The sequence below is a fragment of the Pipistrellus hanaki genome (assembly GCF_964339955.1).
Source record: "Pipistrellus hanaki genome assembly, chromosome: 8".
NCBI classification, from domain to species: Eukaryota; Metazoa; Chordata; class Mammalia; order Chiroptera; family Vespertilionidae; genus Pipistrellus; species Pipistrellus hanaki.
This window is the reverse complement of record NC_140510.1, coordinates 30,878,984-30,898,281: the sequence shown is the minus strand read 5'-3', so window position 1 is coordinate 30,898,281 and position 19,298 is coordinate 30,878,984. Positions and strand designations below refer to the sequence as shown.

At 40.3% G+C, this 19,298-nt stretch overlaps 1 protein-coding gene across 19 annotated transcripts in view; it reads left to right on the top strand.

Annotated features, from left to right (window-relative positions):
* Positions 1–19,298, top strand: part of NEB (nebulin) — a 181,156-nt gene that overhangs the window by 36,831 nt on the left and 125,027 nt on the right. For all 19 annotated transcript variants that reach the window (XM_084892858.1, XM_084892857.1, XM_084892856.1 and 16 more), the window contains exons 24-38: positions 698–802; positions 888–995; positions 2,411–2,722; positions 2,828–3,034; positions 5,114–5,218; positions 6,316–6,423; positions 8,413–8,724; positions 9,719–9,925; positions 12,050–12,154; positions 13,702–13,809; positions 15,437–15,748; positions 16,296–16,502; positions 16,958–17,062; positions 17,223–17,330; positions 17,964–18,275. In XM_084892858.1, coding sequence (XP_084748984.1) covers positions 698–802; positions 888–995; positions 2,411–2,722; positions 2,828–3,034; positions 5,114–5,218; positions 6,316–6,423; positions 8,413–8,724; positions 9,719–9,925; positions 12,050–12,154; positions 13,702–13,809; positions 15,437–15,748; positions 16,296–16,502; positions 16,958–17,062; positions 17,223–17,330; positions 17,964–18,275 — 2,721 coding nt within the window. The remainder of the gene's footprint in view (positions 1–697; positions 803–887; positions 996–2,410; positions 2,723–2,827; positions 3,035–5,113; positions 5,219–6,315; positions 6,424–8,412; positions 8,725–9,718; positions 9,926–12,049; positions 12,155–13,701; positions 13,810–15,436; positions 15,749–16,295; positions 16,503–16,957; positions 17,063–17,222; positions 17,331–17,963; positions 18,276–19,298) is intronic.

Genomic DNA, 19,298 nt, shown 5'->3' with positions numbered 1-19,298 from the left:
AATTACATGAACAACTGCATAATCCCCTCAGCTTTTGATTAACAAAGCACACCTAATTCATTTCTTAAGAGTATTATGTGCAGTGGGATGTCCTTCCAGTATTTTGACCTTGATTTCCAAGGAGAAGGTAAGAGGGGCTTCTCTTGATAAAAAAGAAACACTACATGCCTATTTCTAGGAAAGACTAGGAAGACAGGCACTATATCACATGGAGGAGTTACATTTTAAGTCAGAACTAAGACAAAGATCATATAATAGTCAAACATACTACCCACCACTCCCTTTAGGAACCCACAGAGAATAATGGAGATGGTTGGTGTATCCCCCTGGATTAGCCTCTCTTATGCTAGGAAAGTGTCTACATGTTCACATTTTCATCAGGACACCTTCCTGGGCTAACTTCCACCAGGTGCCGCGACCTTGGTCCAGGGGTTCATAGTGCATTCAAACCAAGGGGTTCGTAGGTAGTGCATACATACTCCTTTGTCCAGGCTGAACCAGTACGAAGGTAAGACCATGTGTAATTGCATGTGAGACCTGGAACGCCTTCAGATATTTGCAGGTGGATACGGGGACAGCACCAAGAGTCTTTCATAAGAAGCACCTCTGTGCATGCAACTCTCCCTAAAACTCTTTTCCTGTGCCATTAAGTCCCTTTTCTTTATTAGTTTGTTTATGCATTTTTGTTCTCTTTCAGATTGTCTACAAAGCCAAAGGAGAAGAAACGCTCCATAAATACAGCCTGCCAGCGGACCTGCCCCAGTTCATCCAGGCCAAAGTCAACGCCTACAACATCAGTGAGGTGTGCGCTTGGGCTCAGTGCGGGCTGCCGATGAGTCTTTTCTAAGTGTGGGCTGAGTTATACTTCAATGACATTTTTCTTTCAGAATATGTACAAAGCAGACTTGAAAGATATGAGCAAGAAGGGGTACGACCTGAGAACTGATGCGATTCCCATCAAGGCTGCCAAGGCTGCCAGGCAGGCGGCGAGTGACGTAAGTCCGGCTATGGGTCACCTGTGTGTAACCATAATCTGTGGGTGGGGTGGACTTGTTAACCCCAAGTCCCCACATCTGCTGCCCTCACCAGGAAGCAAGTCTGGTTGAAAACTGTTTAGAAAAGGAAGTTCCTTAAACAGATCTGATCAGCTCTAATCAAGCAGCCTAATTAAAAATTCTTGTCAATATTTCTTTACAAATGCACTTTTATTCTCCTTGTGAAAATAGATAAGGTGCATACTATTTAATTATAACAGCCTCCTAATGGTAAAATTTTGTCTCAAAACTTGCTTAATTTATATGAGTTCCCTGTTGCTTCTGCATGTGATGACTCTGCTTCAATTTTTATAGCCTCCAATTGTCAGTCTTTAGATTCCATTACAGTTAGGAACTTGGTTCCTTTTGCAGTCTTACTTTTACCCAGCTGCGGACTGACGTCCCTTTGCTCTTAAATTTAAATACAATGGACTCAGACCCCCACTTGTTGTCCTGTGGGAAGTGGGGTACCCTTCCTGTACTGCTGCAGTTGCCCTGAGGTTTTTGTTTTGTGATTCCCTGTCTCCTGGTTTGTTTATGATGGTATTGCTCTGGCTTGCTTTCTGGGTTCTCCTTCCCAGGACTTCCTTCTCTTTCTGCTCTGCATGATCCAGGGACAGAACACAGCCCCTTGCTTTTGATTTTCCCCAAGTCCCAAGCACAACATCACTGACTGAAATGAAATTGACGTTGCACCAGGGTAAATGCGTGACAGTTGAGTAATAAATGCCTGTGTCCTAAAGGCCCTGCCATCCAGAATTTCTCACTGATCCTCTTCCTCTGAGGGCTGCTTCCTCCAGTCTCCCTGCCCCCAAACCCCACCCCCACCCCTACACACAAACCTTCCCTCGCCTCTCTGCTTCTCGGTTTCCCAGGTCTCCCCTAAGGAAGCTCAGTTCTCACTATCATTCAGAGCCAATTAGTGTTTACACATTACTGGCTCTGGGTCTCCCTTTGAATATGCAGACTCATTAAAATTCTACTACCACCACTACAATTCTACTAATCAAATAGCCAGCTATTGGGGATCTTCTTTAGCAACCCAATGTCATTGGTAGAGATTGTGAAGTATTTATCTTTTCATTTGTCTCTCTCAAGTATCTAAGTGGGAAGGAAGTTATTTTTACTTTGTCACTGATATGAATAGTGGTAACACCCCTTCCCCAATCTTGCTGGGGTAGCAGAAGCAGCTATAGACAATCAAATAGGCTCAAAATAACATTTTCATTTTTCCTGGCTGCTTACAAGCGAGTATCTACTTGTTTGGTTATTGAAGAAATTTCTGAAATTGCCCAGTTGCTTCAAATCATGGTCTCATTGCTCAGTAAAATCTTCATTGATACATTTTAAAATATGCCCGCCTTTGTTTCTAATAGGTTCAGTACAAAAAAGACTATGAAAAAGCCAAAGGGAAAATGGTTGGCTTCCAAAGTCTCCAAGATGATCCTAAACTGGTTCATTATATGAATGTAGCCAAGATACAATCAGACCGGATATATAAAAATGACTATGAGAAAACAAAGACGAAGTTCAACATACCCCATGATATGTTCAATGTTGTGGCAGCTAAGAAAGCTCAGGATATTGTCAGCAATACCAACTATAAGCATCCACTCCATCATTACACATACCTGCCTGATGCCATGGACCTGGAGTTGTCTAAGAACATGATGCAAATACAGAGCAATGTAAGTGACATTTACTCCCTAAGACAATCTCCCTTCACTGTCAGAGCCTGCAAGAGAGAAGTTCTTGCCTGGGGCTCTCACTCCTCTTTTTTCCCTTTGTCACAGAATGTCTACAAGGAAGACTACAACACCTGGATGAAGGGCATCGGCTGGATACCCATTGGGAGTCTGGATGTGGAAAAGGTTAAAAAGGCGGGGGATGCCCTGAGTGAAAAGAAATACAGGCAGCACCCAGACACCCTCAAATTCACCAGCATCGTGGACTCCCCAGTGATGGTCCAGGCAAAACAGAACACACAGCAAGTCAGCGATGTGAGTACAACAAAACAGAGGGTGCAAAAGACGGAGGGAGGCTTCAAGGAAATAAATATCGGCCCACTTCTTAAAAAATTCTTCTGAGCTAATATCTTTTCCTTAATTTAAAATTAATAATTACAGTACTCTTTAGCTTGGCCACTAATGTTTTCTTTTTCTTTTATCTTGGTTTTTACCTTCCTTCTTGAAATCTCTTCCTCTTTAACTACCTTGAAATACTGTGTTATTGGATAAATTGACATGGTGCAAAAAATTCTATTCTACTATTACTACAACTACACACACACACACACACACACACACACATGCACACACACACAAACTTTAAGCTTAAATTCCAGATACTTTATTGTGGCAAATTTATCATATCCAATTCAACATTAAGTTCTTTATATTTAGTGTTTATATATAATACAGGGAAATAATACACATGAGTATATGATTTTGCACCTCATTTCACCATAGATAATTATTATAGAGACTTTTTTTTTACTTGTGTCTTGGTGGAGATTAGTACATTGTTTGCCTGCCTGTTCATAAGTCATATATTTGATCTGGCTAAAGTCAAACTTAAAGTAAAGACTGATGAATAGAAGAGCTAAAGGTACATAAAAAGCACATTAATTCATTGAATGAATGTTTTTGAATACTTCCAAGTGCCAGGCACTGTGTTATGTGATGATGGTACAAAGATTAAGTAGACGAGGATTAGTGGGATATAGGCTATAAGAAGAATGTATAACAAGAGTATAAAAAAGTCGTGGGTAGAACAGCATTGCCACACAGAGAGATGAATGCTACAGGAGACACATATGCTCAGTAAGTACAAGGGAAGAGGTAACCGCCTACCAGAGCTTCCCTAGCAAATCCGGGAAGGAAAAGCGTGACAGTGAAGAAGTAATGAATGAAAGAACAGTGAAGTGTTCAGGATTATAACCTGATCATTGAGGGTCTTGTATGCCAACTTATAGTCTAGACATTACGGGGTAAGTAGCAAGATGTATTGAATATTTTTAATTCATGGGGTTGCATTATCACATCTCTGTGTTAAATCTGACAAAAAAGTACAAAGGCTGTATTAGAGAGGGAGAGATTGGAAAAAGAAGATGAATTTGAAAGCTGTTACAGATACCCAACAGAAGGCTTACTCGGACTTGAAGGCAGTAGGGATGGGAAAGGCGATGTTTAGAAAGTAGAATTGATGAGATTATATGAATGCTTAGAAATGGTTTCTACAGTTACTGAGGAAATATGGATAGCTCTGGGATTCTTAGAAGAATTTATTAGTATTTGAGGATTCACTTAGCTATCAGCCATCTCAGACTTTACTTGTGATACATATACACCAGTTTACATATGAAGTTCCACATAGACATGCCTGGGAAATGGAGATATTTATGATAAATAATAATGGAGAGATTGAAAATCTACTTGTGATTCCTGTTCTGGTTTAGTTTTAAAAATTAAGCAATTTCCTTCATTTCTATCACCAAGAGGAGGATATAATATGATGTCTACAGATGTCTTTAAAATGACAAGCTAGGGTAAATCTGGAATGGTAAATCTTTTGAGTACACTGGATTTATGTATAAGCAACTTCATTTAATGAAGAAATTATTATATGCTTTTACTTATGCAATTATAATTGGAAAGTTTTAAGCAGAAGTGAAAGACATTCTAACCATCATTTTCTCTCTAAAAATAACAAACCCAAACCAAAACAACACAAGACTTTAAGAGCTATTAGCTCCACTAACAAAGGATGAACTTTTCTGGCTTTGGTGTAATTCATGTTAGAGTTTCACATTTGAACCTATTTTTCATTATCTTTGGCAGTAAATTATTTCTATTCTCTTAAGGATTTTTTTTCTCTATTATAATACACCGAGTTGTTGGCTCTTCCTAAAGACAACAAGATGCTTGAGTTTCTTAAAAACAGGAAAATGCCTTTGATACTTTTGCACAATAGAAATGGTGGGGATTGTGCTAGGTATAACTCCTTTAAGCATGCAACTAATGCATTTCCCTTTTTGTGCTATTTGTGATGCACCTTGATTTTGTGCCTGTGTGTTGCAGATCTTATACAAAGCTAAAGGAGAAGATGTGAAACATAAATACACGATGAGTGCTGATCTTCCTCAGTTTCTACAGGCCAAGTGCAATGCTTACAACATAAGTGATGTAAGTAGGGTTTTCGATGGGGTGTGAAATACAGAACTGGTGATAAAATAATAGAATTTTAAGGTATGACGGGGCCTTGACAATTACTTAGGTCAATTTTCCACATGGCCCCCATTGAAACTTAGCCCATGATGATGGCTCTGTACCTATGAGTTGGCCTTTTAAAGTGTAGGACAGCTGTCTCTCTCTCTCTTTCTCTTTCTCTCTCTTTCTCTCTCTCTCTCATATTGAATTTATTGGGGTGATATTGGTTAATAAAATTATATAGGTTTCTGTATTTGTTATTGTGTGTTCACCATTCCAAGTCAAGTCTCCTTCCATCACCATTCCCCCCCCCCCGTATCCTCTTCTACTACCCCTCCTTCCCCTGACAGTCACCATAAGTTCTTCTTTATGTAGAACTTAACATCTAGTTCTCTAAACCTCCAATTAGTTTTTCTAATTTTTGCATGTGGAGGAGGTTATTACCTTCCAAAGAAGTAAGAATAAAGAAAATCCTTTTTCTTTTTTTAAACAACAATCCTAAAATTGCTAGATCTTACCACTAGATCTTCCCTTGACCTTTTCACAAGACTGAACAACTTCATTTTCTCCAGCTGGTCCTCACATACCTTGGTCTCCAGAACCTTCATTAGATCCACAAATTGGACCCACTCCATTTTCTCATATCTCTCTTCAATATGTGCCCAAACCAGATGTGGGTGAATAATTAGTGCAGAGACCAGCAAATCTATGCTATATAAAATGTGATGTTTTGCTCTAGGACCGTGGTCGGCAAACTGTGGCTCACGAGCCACATGCGGCTCTTTGGCCCCTTGAGTGTGGCTCTTCCACAAAATACCATGGCCTGGGCGAGTCTGTTTTGAAGAAGTGGTGTTAGAAGAAGTTTAAGTTTAAAAAATTGGGCTCTCCAAAGAAATTTCAATCGTTGTACTGTTGATATTTGGCTCTGTTGACTAATGAGTTTGCCGACCACTGTTCTAGGAGTTTCTTTTAGTTTCCTTCTGCAGAGGGATAAAACAATTCCAGCTGCTGAGGAATCACTTCAACGGATGAATACACAGCATGCTGACATCCCGTTTCTTCTTCTGCCCCAGGTCTGTTACAAACGGGACTGGCATGACCTAATCGCCAAGGGCAACAATGTGCTGGGAGACGCCATTCCCATCACTGCAGCCAAAGCGTCAAGAAACATTGCCAGTGATGTGAGTACACGTTCTGGGTGAAACCTGGGTGATTGCCTTTTGAAGAAGTAAACAGATGCGCGCTTGTTTAAATGGTGTCACATTGAAAACAAAACGTTGAATTCATGACATTCAAATTCTCCACAAAATGTTGTTTTGAGAAACTGTCACTTTTCCATGTTTTTCAATTCTTTTCAGTTGACCCCACTTGGTAGAGCTGTCATAAGCCTGACAGCGGCTTTCTTCCTGATTCATACCCCCAATTACCTCCCCCCTGACACCTTCCCTGACAGCCCGCATTTATTTTCAGTGAGAACATCCTGACTGACACTAACACATTACACTCAGGTGCCTGCCTGCATTATAATTGCATTAAGACGATCGAAAAGATGTTCCATAAAATGTGCAGATTTTATTTTTATTTTTTTGTATTGAATTCATTAGGGTGATACTGGTTAACAAAATTATACAGGTTTCAGGTGCACCGTTCCACAATACATCGTCTGTACACTGTATTGAGTGTTCGCCACCCCAAGGTCAAGTGCCTTCCATCACCATTTATTCCCCCTTTACCTTCTTCTGCTTCCCCCCAGCCTCTCCCTGCTGGCAATCACCATTTTACAAATCCAATGGGGGAAAGAACCACTTCTCTAGAATATAATTTTGAATTATGTAATTGATGCCCATTTTACCTATAACAGAAACAGCAGACACTTATTCTTCTTCCCATAATTGAAGAACATTTTCACAAAGCATACCCCCATCTCCACCCCCAACCCTTGCCCCATACACTTCACTGTCACACACCATTCCAGAGGCTACAATCTTGGTTTGAGGAGAGAAGAAAGAAGCCACACATGTGTGCAGGCCATGGGAGAGTTGGGAGTAAGAATTCTAGAGCTTTTTCTTGTAGGGCTGCTACTGAAAACAGCTCCTCAAAGATGTGCATATCACTGTGAAATGCATTTCTTGGTTAAGGAGGAAGTGAAAGTATAAAGCATGACATTATCTTCTTTTTTTTGTAAGCACTTGCACAGAGCTGCTCCTAACATGCCTAGAGATTACTTTGACAATCCTTTTGCCTGCCAAACTCCTGTTGATAAATCGGTACTTAAACAGCAGAAGCTGCATATCTGCAGAGTTGAGGTGGATTTGGATTCTTTTATGTGGAAATTGAGGTTTTGACCTGTTACATACAGCATAGCTAAGTCTACACCACATTGGCGATCCGAGCAGGGAGAGATTTTGGACAGCACAGCTTTTAGATATCTACTCATGCAGAAAGCTCACAATGGTTCCCGCCCTCATCTTAGCTGCTTCAGCAGTGCGCTGGGAGAGGAGCTGCTGAGGACTGGGTGGGTGAAGACCCAGCTCCTTACCCGTGCAGCATCTAAATTGATGCTCCCTAGAAAGAAGAGGTTTTTTGTTTTTTGTTTAGGTCAGCCTGAGACAAAAATCACAGTAATGATTTCCTACCCCACCGCAAGCTGATCCGAGTGCAAACATTTCACATGTAGAATCTTTAGAGTTTCTTCTGCACCTGTTGTGCACCTATTAGGCCAATTGGAACAGAGAATGGGAGGTTTTCTCAATAATTTCTAATAATCTGTGATGTGCAATAATACGATGGATTTGGTGAATTCACATTGCTGGAAAACCAAGAGATACGGGTCTTACATTTGGAAATTGTAAGTGTGAAAATTCAGTTGGCTTTAAGTAAAGATCTAAATGCAAGTCATCTGTAGGATTGATAACAAAGAAAATAAACTGGTCCTGAGTGTATCCTGACACCCACTGTAGCACAGAAGTGATGGAAATAAATGCTGTCACTCTGAACTTTCTGGGGAGTGTGTGTGTGTGTGGGGGGGGGCGGGAGGGGGATATGGTTTGCATTTTTGTACAATCTTCCAGAAAGTCACAATGTTCTGAGAGCTTTTGTGTGTGAATAGAATTGCTATACATACTAGCATCATTGTCTCGGTCTTTACTAACCAACTTCTGCCTCTGCAGTACAAATACAAGGAAGCTTATGAGAAGGCCAAGGGAAAGCATGTGGGTTTTAGAAGCCTCCAGGATGATCCCAAGCTGGTCCATTACATGAATGTAGCCAAGCTGCAGTCCGATCGTGAATACAGGAAGAACTATGAGAACACCAAAACCAGTTACCATACCCCTGGGGACATGGTTAGCATCACAGCCGCAAAGATGGCCCAGGATGTTGTGACCAACGTCAATTATAAACAACCGATCCATCATTACACATACCTACCTGATGCCATGAGTGTCCAGCACACCAGGAATGCAAATCAAATTCAAAGTGATGTGAGTATGTAGAACAGAGCAGACCCAGAGAAGCTGTTACTTAAGGGATAATCCTTTCTTCCTACTTTACTAGACTTCACAATACAAGAAGATATTGGGGGTTGGGGTAATGTAACTTAAAATAAATAGTCATTATTGAAGGGTAACAAAGGCATAGTGGACAAGCTATGCTTTTGCCGGCTTTCTGCACTCCTACTGTCACCATTGACATTGCCTTTGTTAACTTCTGGGTCAGAGAAAAAGCCATATTCCACTAAGTAGATAAGCCACCTTAATCCTCAGCAAGAGGAAATGGTGGCTCCCGGGGTGCTTGCTTCAGTGGTGATACGAATAAGGCAAAACAGGAGCATTCTTTATTCTTTCTGAATTCAGCCAAGTTATTTTTTTACTTTTTTTTTTTTTTAACTCAAGGTCACACTCTCATGCATGTAAATCTGTGTGATGAGTCATCTCAAATGAGCCAGGAAGGCTTTGTGATTGCAGCATTGATTCCCAGGGAGCTGCAGAGGGAGGTGTTTAATATTCAGGGCTTTTCCTTCCGCAGGATCCAGATGTCTATAAGAATCGTCCTCTGTGAAGGGAAGGAATGGTGTTCATTTATTGTGGCTCAATGGAAATGTCTCCCCAGCTGAGGTCAGGGAGAGCCTAGGTGGACGGTGTGGGTGAAATTCAAAGTTGTGGAGTTTTCAGTGAAATCAAAAGGAAAGGCCGATTTATTGTCAAAAGAAACAATATTTTTTTTCAGCAGTAGCCCTGGAAATATGTGGCCCAGATTCTCTCTGCGTTGTATAATGCCCTCAAACAACAGCACCGCTGTTTCTTATTACCAAATTCTGGGTGAGAAGCTCTGTGAGACATAGGCTTGGCTTCCACTGCAGATGGGAGCGTGTTGAAAAGGTTGCCATTCATTTCCCCGGCAGAGGATTGCGGATGTCAGAACCAGTGCTGGACTGTTCTCTGGGACATCTCCTCATACGAGCTTGCTCTTTTACAGAATGTGTACAAGGACGACTATAACACCTTCTTCAAGGGCATTGGATGGATCCCTATTGGTTCCCTGGAGGTGGAGAAGGCCAAGAAAGCCGGCGAGGCATTAAATGAGAGGAAGTATCGACAGCACCCAGATACCATCAAATTCACAAGTGTGCCTGATTCCATGGGCATGGTTCTGGCTCAGCACAACACAAAGCAGCTGAGTGATGTAAGTGGTTTCCCTTCAGAGGGTTTGTGGATGAATAACCCCCTGATAAGCCACTCCACATCCTTCTTAATTCTATACGTGAGACGGCATCTGTGCTAGCAGATCAGCGGCTTTCAGAGGTCTGATGAAAAGGTTGTACTTTTTGAAGCACCTAGGAACTTGAACATAGGTAGCACTGGGAGGGGAGAAGGAGACTTCCATTCTGCTTTATTTTCCCAAAGTGGAGAGTCTGTGCTATTCATTAGACATATGGAATGAACTTAGTATTATTATATGTCACTCGGTCTGAATTGCAAACCAAACTATTTTATTCTGATTTGCAACAGTTCTACTTAGCTTCACAGGGAAAGGGGATAATAATGTCCTCATCCCTGGGCACAATAGCTGGATGTTGTGAGAGGCAAGAGAGGCCTCTGGGAAGGAGATAAGCAGTTTGCTTTCAGCATCAAGTCTCCTCTCTGAGCCCAGGTCTCGCTGGACCCTTCGTCTTAGTCAGAGGCTACTTGCAGTACTCAGTGCTTCCCCTCATTTGGCAATCTCAGATCTCTTAAAAGATCTCCACCGGAAAGAGGGGCATAAAGTAAAAGGCAAAGAAGGGAAGACTGTTTTGAGCCCCAGATATTGGGAGGTGGTGAATGCGTTGCTTGGCTCAGATTTGAGGCTTATCTGTGGATTTCATTTCTCAGGCCAGTCCCTGCCCCCACCCTACCATGGATGTTTCAAGATTAATTCTATTTCAGTGCTAAAATCAATGGAGACTCTCTGATTTCTTTTGTACTAACCGAGGTGTTACTTCTCACTGTTTTCCAGTTAGCTGGGAAAACTGTGCTCTCGGTAATTATCTTCCACGTCAATAAATTCCATCAATATCTTCCTCCTTACCCACGCCAGAAACCTGGCTTCACCACTGATGCCTTCACCATTGTGTGAACACCACACTCAACCCCTCTGCTGAATCAGTCTCCTAAATTCCTCTTGGCCGTGCTGTCTTTCAGCCGCCACCAACCGAGTTCCTGCTCCCCATCTCCTTGGGGACAACTACAGTCCTCTGGTATCTGGACTCCATGCCCAAGGCACACACTACAACCAGAGAGACCATCTAAGCTCAAATCACATCTCTCTTATACTCAAAACCCCTTAGTAACTTCTTGAACTGAAAATAAAATCTAAACACATTAATTTGTCTGGGAGGCCCTGCTCCCCAACCTGTCTGACCTCTGGCCATCCTCGGCCACTCCAGCCCAGTAACTCAGGGCTGCTTTCAGTGCCTCTCAGGCCACGCCCTTCCCAGACTCAGGGCCCTGAAGGCTCTTCTTATGCCTGGACCCCTCCCTTATCTTCAAATTTGGGCATAAATATTACCTCCTTAGAGAGCCTTTGCTGACCACCCTTCTTCCTTTCCTAAAGTTATTTTATTTACAACACATCATAAATTCTAACTCTTATCTTGTAATTCATGTGTTTATTCTCTGTCTCTTCTACTGGTCTCTAAGCTCCAAAAATACAGGTCTGCCCTGTTCAACCCTTTAAACACAGAACCTACCACCCTACCTGGCCCACAGCGCTGTCCAGTAATTATTGGTGAAATGAGCCTATGGCTACACTACAAATAACCCCTCTGTATGATAGTTTAGGTATTTTCCTTATATAACCATACCTCATTTTATTGTACTTTTTTTATGCTTCAGAGATACTATGTTTTCTACAAATGGAAGGTAATACCCTCCACCAGCAAAAAGATTATGAGTCACTGAAGACTCAGATGATGATTAGCATTTTTTTTTTTTTTTTTTTTAGCAATAAAAGTCTTTTTCAATTAAGGTATAAACATTGTTTTGTTTTGTTTTGTTTTTAGACATAGTGCTATTGCACACTTACTAAACTATAGTATAGGGTACATATAACTTTTATGTTCACTGGGAAACCAGAAAACTCATGTGACTCACTTTACTGTGATACTCACTTGATGGCAGTGGTCTGAAACTTAACCCACAATATCTCCCGGGTAGGCCTCCATATGGAAAAAACACCAGTGACAGTCTTGCTTTTTAAGGGAGGATGTGCTGAAGGAAACCTACATTTTGTCAGCTAATGACCTTTGCATGCTGCCTCCTTTGTTTTCAGTTGAACTACAAGGTGGAGGGGGAGAAACTGAAGCACAAGTACACCATAGACCCTGAATTGCCACAGTTTATTCAAGCCAAGGTCAACGCCCTCAACATGAGCGATGTGAGTATTTCTCCTGGTGATAGTCTAACATTGCTAATGGGGGCCTTTCCTTTCCAGTTCTGGGTAACTGTAGAACTTAGAATTTTAAGGGGAATAAACCGAGTGGAACCCTATTGAGTTTCTGTTAGAGGAGGTCACAGAGAAGATGTGACTGCCAGTTGGCCCTTAGCTGGCCCCGGGCAACTGCAGGCTGTTCACCCCCTCCCCTGACCCAGGGAATGTACGGTCTGCCTGTTTCCACAATGGGAGCCATTGGCAAGGGCACAGCCTTGAGAGAGCAATGTGTTGTTGAGACCACCTGGATGGAATGAGTGCTAAAAACCCTATTAGAGTCCCTATAAATGTTTAAGATTCTGGCCATAGGAGCAGAGATCTATGAGGCCACCAAAGACAGACCTCATACGTAAGCTCCCTTGCTTATTAACTTGCACCTACCAATCTGGAGTGGCCTGCCTCTTTCTTCAGTCCCTCCTTGCCCTCCGTGTACAGGAGCCAATCAGCAGTCCGCAGATCACCCTCCATGTGCAGGAGCCAATCAACAGTCCTCAGATCAGACTCCTATCACAGAATATGAAACTAGAGGCTACCATAACATTTCATTTAATGCAGACTTTTCCAAACTGTGGGCTATGATTCATTAGTTAGTTGTAAAACCAATCTAGTAGGTTGTGTTCCATTAAAAAAAAAAAAATAGAACGAAATTGAATAGACAAGATAGAAAAATACAGTAGTGCATCGTCTGTAGTAAGGTTAATTTTGCTTTATTTAACTTTTGTTTCAGTTATTTGTTAAAACTTCTGAAAAAGTTTATCATTTTCTTTAGAAACTCTTTTTTGTATGTAATAATCATCTCTCTCAGGTAGTCTAGAATCTAGATACCTAATTGGAGGTAATGTTTAAATTTCCTCTTATGAATTGTTTCCTTTTGTTTGTTTGTTGATAAATTCTAATTTAAAAACATAATCAAACCTGAAGAAAAGTGTTGATTTCTTAAAAGAGCCTAATTTTTAGGCTCTCTAGTACCTCCAAATAAACATTTTTTTGGTGCTAATTTCTATGCTTTTGGTTTACTTAGAATTTTTCTCTGCTGTTATAAGTAATATTTAAACATGAAGGTCAATTAAAACTGGATGCTACTACATCTGAAATTTTAATTTTAGTATTAAATGCATTTCTGTAAATTAAAATGCTTTATTATTAAAAAGTACAAGGAAACAAAGTATTACATGCTTATTATAGAAAAATTGGAAATATAAAAAATTATGAAAAATTTTAAATATGTTATTCCACTTTTAAAGTGTTACATTTCAGTTGCTTTGTTACGCCATCATAAGCATTTTTAAAGCAGTTGAGATCATACTGTGTAGTTGCTGATGTTTTTTAAAAGGCTCTGACAGATATATAAAAGATGAACTAACAGCCCTAACTCCACAAATTATCTCAATAGAAAGGTGTAAAGTATGACGTGTTTTATAAGAAAGATTTTGGCATCTTGTATCATTCTTTTAATTTTGTTAAATAATAAAATAATGTGTCTTTCCTCCAAGGCTTATTATAAAGCAGACTGGAAGAAAACCCTCGCTAAAGGCTATGATTTGAGAACAGATGCTATTCCAATTGTTGCTGCAAAAAGTTCAAGAAACATTGCTAGTGATGTAAGTCTAATTTGAAAGCAATAAACTTTCTCTTTATTTTCAAAATCTTCATATGGAGGCTATATGATCTACATTAGAAGCAAAATAAAAAAGTTATGATATTAAAATACTTTTCTAGTATCCTAAGTAACAATGATTCTTTTATACTGCTCCACTTTAAAATATTTAAAAACTCAATACAGTTGTTACAAATAAGAAAATTATTTTTTAAAACCGTAAAATATTTGGAACTGTCATTGTTATGAAGTTGAAAACTGATTTTTATTTTGTCAAGGAAAAAAGCTTTTGTATACTAAAATGTCACTAAATTGGAAATGTCTCCAAGTGTTTTAAAAGAATACAATTTTTATTTTATTTTTTAAATCCTTATCTGAGGATATTTTTTTCTATTGATTTTTAGAGAGAGTGGAAGGGAGGGAGAGAGAGAGAATTAATTGGTTGCCTCCCTTACCTGCCATGACTGATCAGGGCTGGGGACCAACTGTAACTGAGGTGTGTACCCTTGACTGGAATTGAACCTGTGACCATTTGGTATGAGGGCCAATGCTCTAATCACTGAGAAAACAGGTCAGGGCAAGAATATAATTTTTAAATACTATAATTTCCACACAAAAATTGATGAAATATAAAAACACAGGAAGAATTATAGATTAAAACGAGAGGATTTTAGCCGGGACCGGTTTGGCTCAGTGGATAGAGCGTCGGCTTGGGGACTGAAGGGTCCCGGGTTCGATTCCGGTCAAGGGCATGTACCTTGGTTGCGGGCATATCCCCAGTAGGGGGTGTGCAAGAGGCAACTGATCGATGACTCTCTCTCATCGATGTTTCTAACTCTCTATCTCTCTCCCTTCCTCTCTGTACAAAATCAATAAAATGTTCATTTAAAAAAATAAAATAAAAATAAATCGTTAAAAAATAAATAAAAAAAATAAAAATAAAACGAGAGGATTTTAGTTATATAATGAATTCATTTTAACAAATTAAGTTATAATTTTATATGAATTAATATAATACATAGATATAGTAAAAACTCTATCATTTATAGTCCAATACACTAATTTGTATAAGAGCATTGCAGAAATTTACTCAGAATTACGCAAAGACTTTATAAGATAATGCAAAGTAACACTTGAAACATATAATAAAAAAATACACCATCCAGTGTGGCTCAGTGGTTGAGTGTCAACCCGTGCACCAAGAGATCACCAGTTCAATTCCCAGTCAGGGCACATGCCTCACTTTCAGGCTCAATTTCCTGTAGGGCATGTAGGAAGCAGGAGATCGATGTTCTCTCTCATCAATGTTTCTCTCTTCCCCTCTCCCTTCCTCTCTCTACCAAATCCTTCATAAGTAAAATTTTCAGGAACCTTTGAGAATATTCAAAGAATCTATTTATGAATAACCTGGATATAAACTACAAATTATTCCATTCTTGATTATCTTCAGAGCACATTTCAAGACCATCCATTAGAAATTCTTTGCTAGTTGTTTATTTAACAATGCTCAAACACTAGATTCAGAATGGATTCAGCTATTGCTTAATTTGTTAGGTAAACTCAGTTTAATACTTTAGTATTTCCTACATTATACCCTGTCAAACTTCTGTCTGCCCTTCTATTTCATATAGTTCAAATATAAAGAGGCCCACGAGAAAGCCAAAGGCAAGCAGATTGGATTTCGTAGCCTTCAGGATGATCCTAAACTGGTTCACTACATGAATGTAGCCAAAATGCAGTCAGATCGTGAGTACAGAAAGGGCTACGAAGCCAGCAAGACCCGGTACCACACGCCCTTGGATATGTTCAGTGTGACGGCGGCCAAGAAATCTCAGGAGGTTGCTACCAACACCAACTACAGACAGCCCTACCACAACTACACTCTGCTGCCCGACGCCATGAACGTGGAGCATTCCAAGAACGCGATGCAGATTCAAAGTGATGTATGTAACAATCAACAGATTGTTGGCATGGAATTATTCACTTCTAGTTGACAGGGGGGAAGAACAAGAAATAGGCAATTCCGCTCACTCCACCCTAAACCTGGCTAGACTCTCTATAATTAGAGGTCCTCTCCAGAATTTGGGTTTTCTCAGATGAACTATATGTAGCTTCCTTTGGGGGTTATTATATACATATTTTAGAACTTTGGATGTTCTAAATAGACCCAATATATGATGTATCCTTAAAAAATAAATACAAATGAGAATTATATAATATGTTTTCTAGTGCAAAGTTCTGTTCACTTTCACCCCAAGAAACTTAAATTTTTAAAGGAATTATTGGGTCAGGATTTCCTGTTAGAAACCACCATGAATTTAATAGCTTTTATAATCAATTGTTTTCCAGAAGATAACAGGGAATAAAAAGCCTGTTATTCTCCCCCAACTCCTCTTTTTCCTTCTTTTTGAGAATAATTGAATCAGCTAGCCAGAGAAACCCATGCCCTGACTCCTTTCTAAATTCAAATTTTCCTTTTATGTTGTGAAGAATCTATACAAATCCGACTTCACCAACTGGATGAAAGGGATTGGCTGGGTCCCGATAGACTCCCTAGAAGTGGAGAAGGCAAAGAAAGCAGGAGAGATTCTTAGCGAGAAGAAGTACCGCCAGCACCCTGAGAAGCTGAAGTTCACGTACTCCATGGACACAATGGAGCAAGAACTTAACAAGAATAACAAACTGACTATGGATAAGGTAAGAACTCACCTGCTGGCCTCAGCCCAGAACCCTCCTAGTGCTCATGCCCCTGAGCCTGGCACTGCCTCTATGATCTCTGTCTGCATTTTAATCTTTCTGATGGTCCTGGTGGTGGCGGTGGTAGGAGGGGCATTCTGTAACTTATGTCATGTCTAGAGATTCTCAGTTATACTGACTCTGGGGCTGTCAACACCATGCTGAGGGCGGGACAGAACTACAAAACCTACATCATGTGAGGTTGAGGCAAGATGGTATTTGTTGTTTCAGAGGAAAAGGACTTCCTTGTGTGATCATTTTTGTCCTCAGCATGTGCCTAGTCTCATCAGCCCCTCCTGCTCTCTCACCCATTTCCCAACATCAGAGTTAAGCTCTTCCCCATGGAGCTGTGAGTCTCTTTCCCTCCCACACACTGGTCCTGCTGTTCAGTCACGTGCCTGCCCTTCTCGTTGCAGAGGCGCTACATTGAGAAATGGAACAAAGACAAGACCACCATTCACGTCATGCCCGATACGCCAGACATTCTGCTCTCCAAAATGAACCAAATCACCATGAGTGATGTAAGTAGATGAACACAAAAGTAGGAGAGGAGAAGTGAGCTAATGCTTGTGGAATGTCTGTCTTTTACATGCCAGAAATCAGGATCCCCGTTCTAACCCAAATGAAAAGATGCTGATGTTTTTCTTTTCTTTCTTTCTTTTTTTCTATTTGATCATTTAGAAACTGTACAAAGCTGGTTGGGAAGAAGAAAAGAAGAAAGGATATGACTTGAGGCCGGATGCCATCTCAATAAAGGCTGCAAAGGCCTCTAGAGACATTGCCAGTGATGTAAGTGCTTCCGCTGGGCCTTCCTTAGGCTGAGCAGACTTTGTGTGTTTTCAAGGAGCTGCAGTCAGCTCTACCCAGGGTTGGTGGGACCATCGGCCAGTGTAACACACAAGCCACATCCCTTCATTCAGTCCAAGGACCCTCTAATCATTTGTCCATTATTTAATGTAAAAAGTGACTGGGTCTTGTTAAAATAAGTTGCTTTTAAAGTATTCTAATCACTTATAGTCAATTCTAAACAAATACAGGACTGCAGCTGCAGATTTTACCTTGGAGACCTCTGAGGAGGCTTTTCCTGAATTTAAAGATGCAGAATTTAAAGATGCAGCATCCTTTTCTGCTGGTCAGACCGCTGAGTGGGAAGAGCTGCTTTCTAAAGCACCCTAGACAGCTTATTTCCACGTTGTTTTCATTAATTCTGAGATCATTTTCTTTCCATGGACCTACGTCTGGCACGGAATTTGAAATAAAAAGATTTTGCCCCCTGCCCCCTATGAGCTCTTCTCTCTGATTTTAGGGTAGCTCTAAGACTCTATGACAAAGCTGAAGGCATCAAGTTTATTATATTCTCCTTTCTCCACTAGCTTCATCACCATGTGTTTGTTTTTGTTTTGTTTTTTTCTCTCTCTACAGTTCAAATACAAGCAAGCCTATGAACAAGGCAAAGGGAAGCACATTGGCTTCCGGAGCCTGGAGGACGACCCCAAGCTGGTGCACTTCATGCAGGTGGCCAAGATGCAGTCAGACCGGGAATACAGGAAGGGCTATGAGAAATCCAAGACCTCCTTCCACACGCCGGTGGACATGTTCAGTGTGGTGGCAGCCAAGAAGTCTCAGGAAGTGGCCACCAACGCCAACTACAGGAACGTGATCCACACCTACAACCTGCTTCCTGACGCCATGAGCTTCGAATTGGCCAAAAACATGATGCAGATTCAAAGTAATGTACGTGGCAGCCACGCCATTTGCAGAGCGTTTACTCTGGATAATAAGCAAATCAGTAATGAGCATAAGTAGTGACATTTTGAAAATGCTGAAAGAAATTCATGTGCAATTTCCCAATAAGGTGTTCCATTTTTTACCTTAAGTTAAATTTATTTATTTATTTTTAACAAAAAGGGATTGATTCTAGGAATGAAAGTCTTATTTTTTACCATTATGGCTGTGAGCCTTGTTGGGTGCTGGATTTGGCAATGGCAAATGAAATTTGGTTTCAGAAAGAATGTGTTGAAAGAAGTATGTCTAACAAAGAGTCAGAAGCATGAAAGGCTCCTGAAAGAGGAGCACGAGGGAAAGCAGAACCTCAAATGATGTGATAGCTCTTGCCTCTCGCTCCCAAGCAGCATTCTTTTCACTGTGTCCAGCTTTTGAGGAGCTGATGGGTGAGGCCGCTTATTAGAATGAGTGTGAGGAAGGCATAGAGCCAAGATTTCAGCTATAGAGGACATCTGGTGGCTGGAGAAAGTGAATTTAAATTATGGACCAAAGGCAGGCCCCAAGCCTGTAATTCTCTTTGGAAATGTAAAAACTGAACTATTATCTCATCTGTATAATATTACATATGTATATGTAATATACCCAATAGATGTAACATATATATATATATATATATATATATATATATATATATACAGTATATGTGACATATAAATATATTACATATATGAGGAGGTACATAAGTGCCCAAATGAAAGTAACCAAGTACACAGGTGTAGAAGAAAATGTCAGAGTTGAGGGGAGAAATATGAAATTTGTGCCAAGTACCAGTGAGTTTTCCAATATACCTGAGAGAATTGTAAAAGTGGTAACTGATCAAAGACAGCAAAAGAGAGAAATGGGCTCCACAAGTCATCTATTAACCAAGGGATCTTAAGAATTTTTGTAAGAAAGTTGGGCCAACATAGTCACCAATCTTGAGATAATAGTAATGTGGTAAATTAATCTACTTGGGTTTTTTTTTTTTAAGCA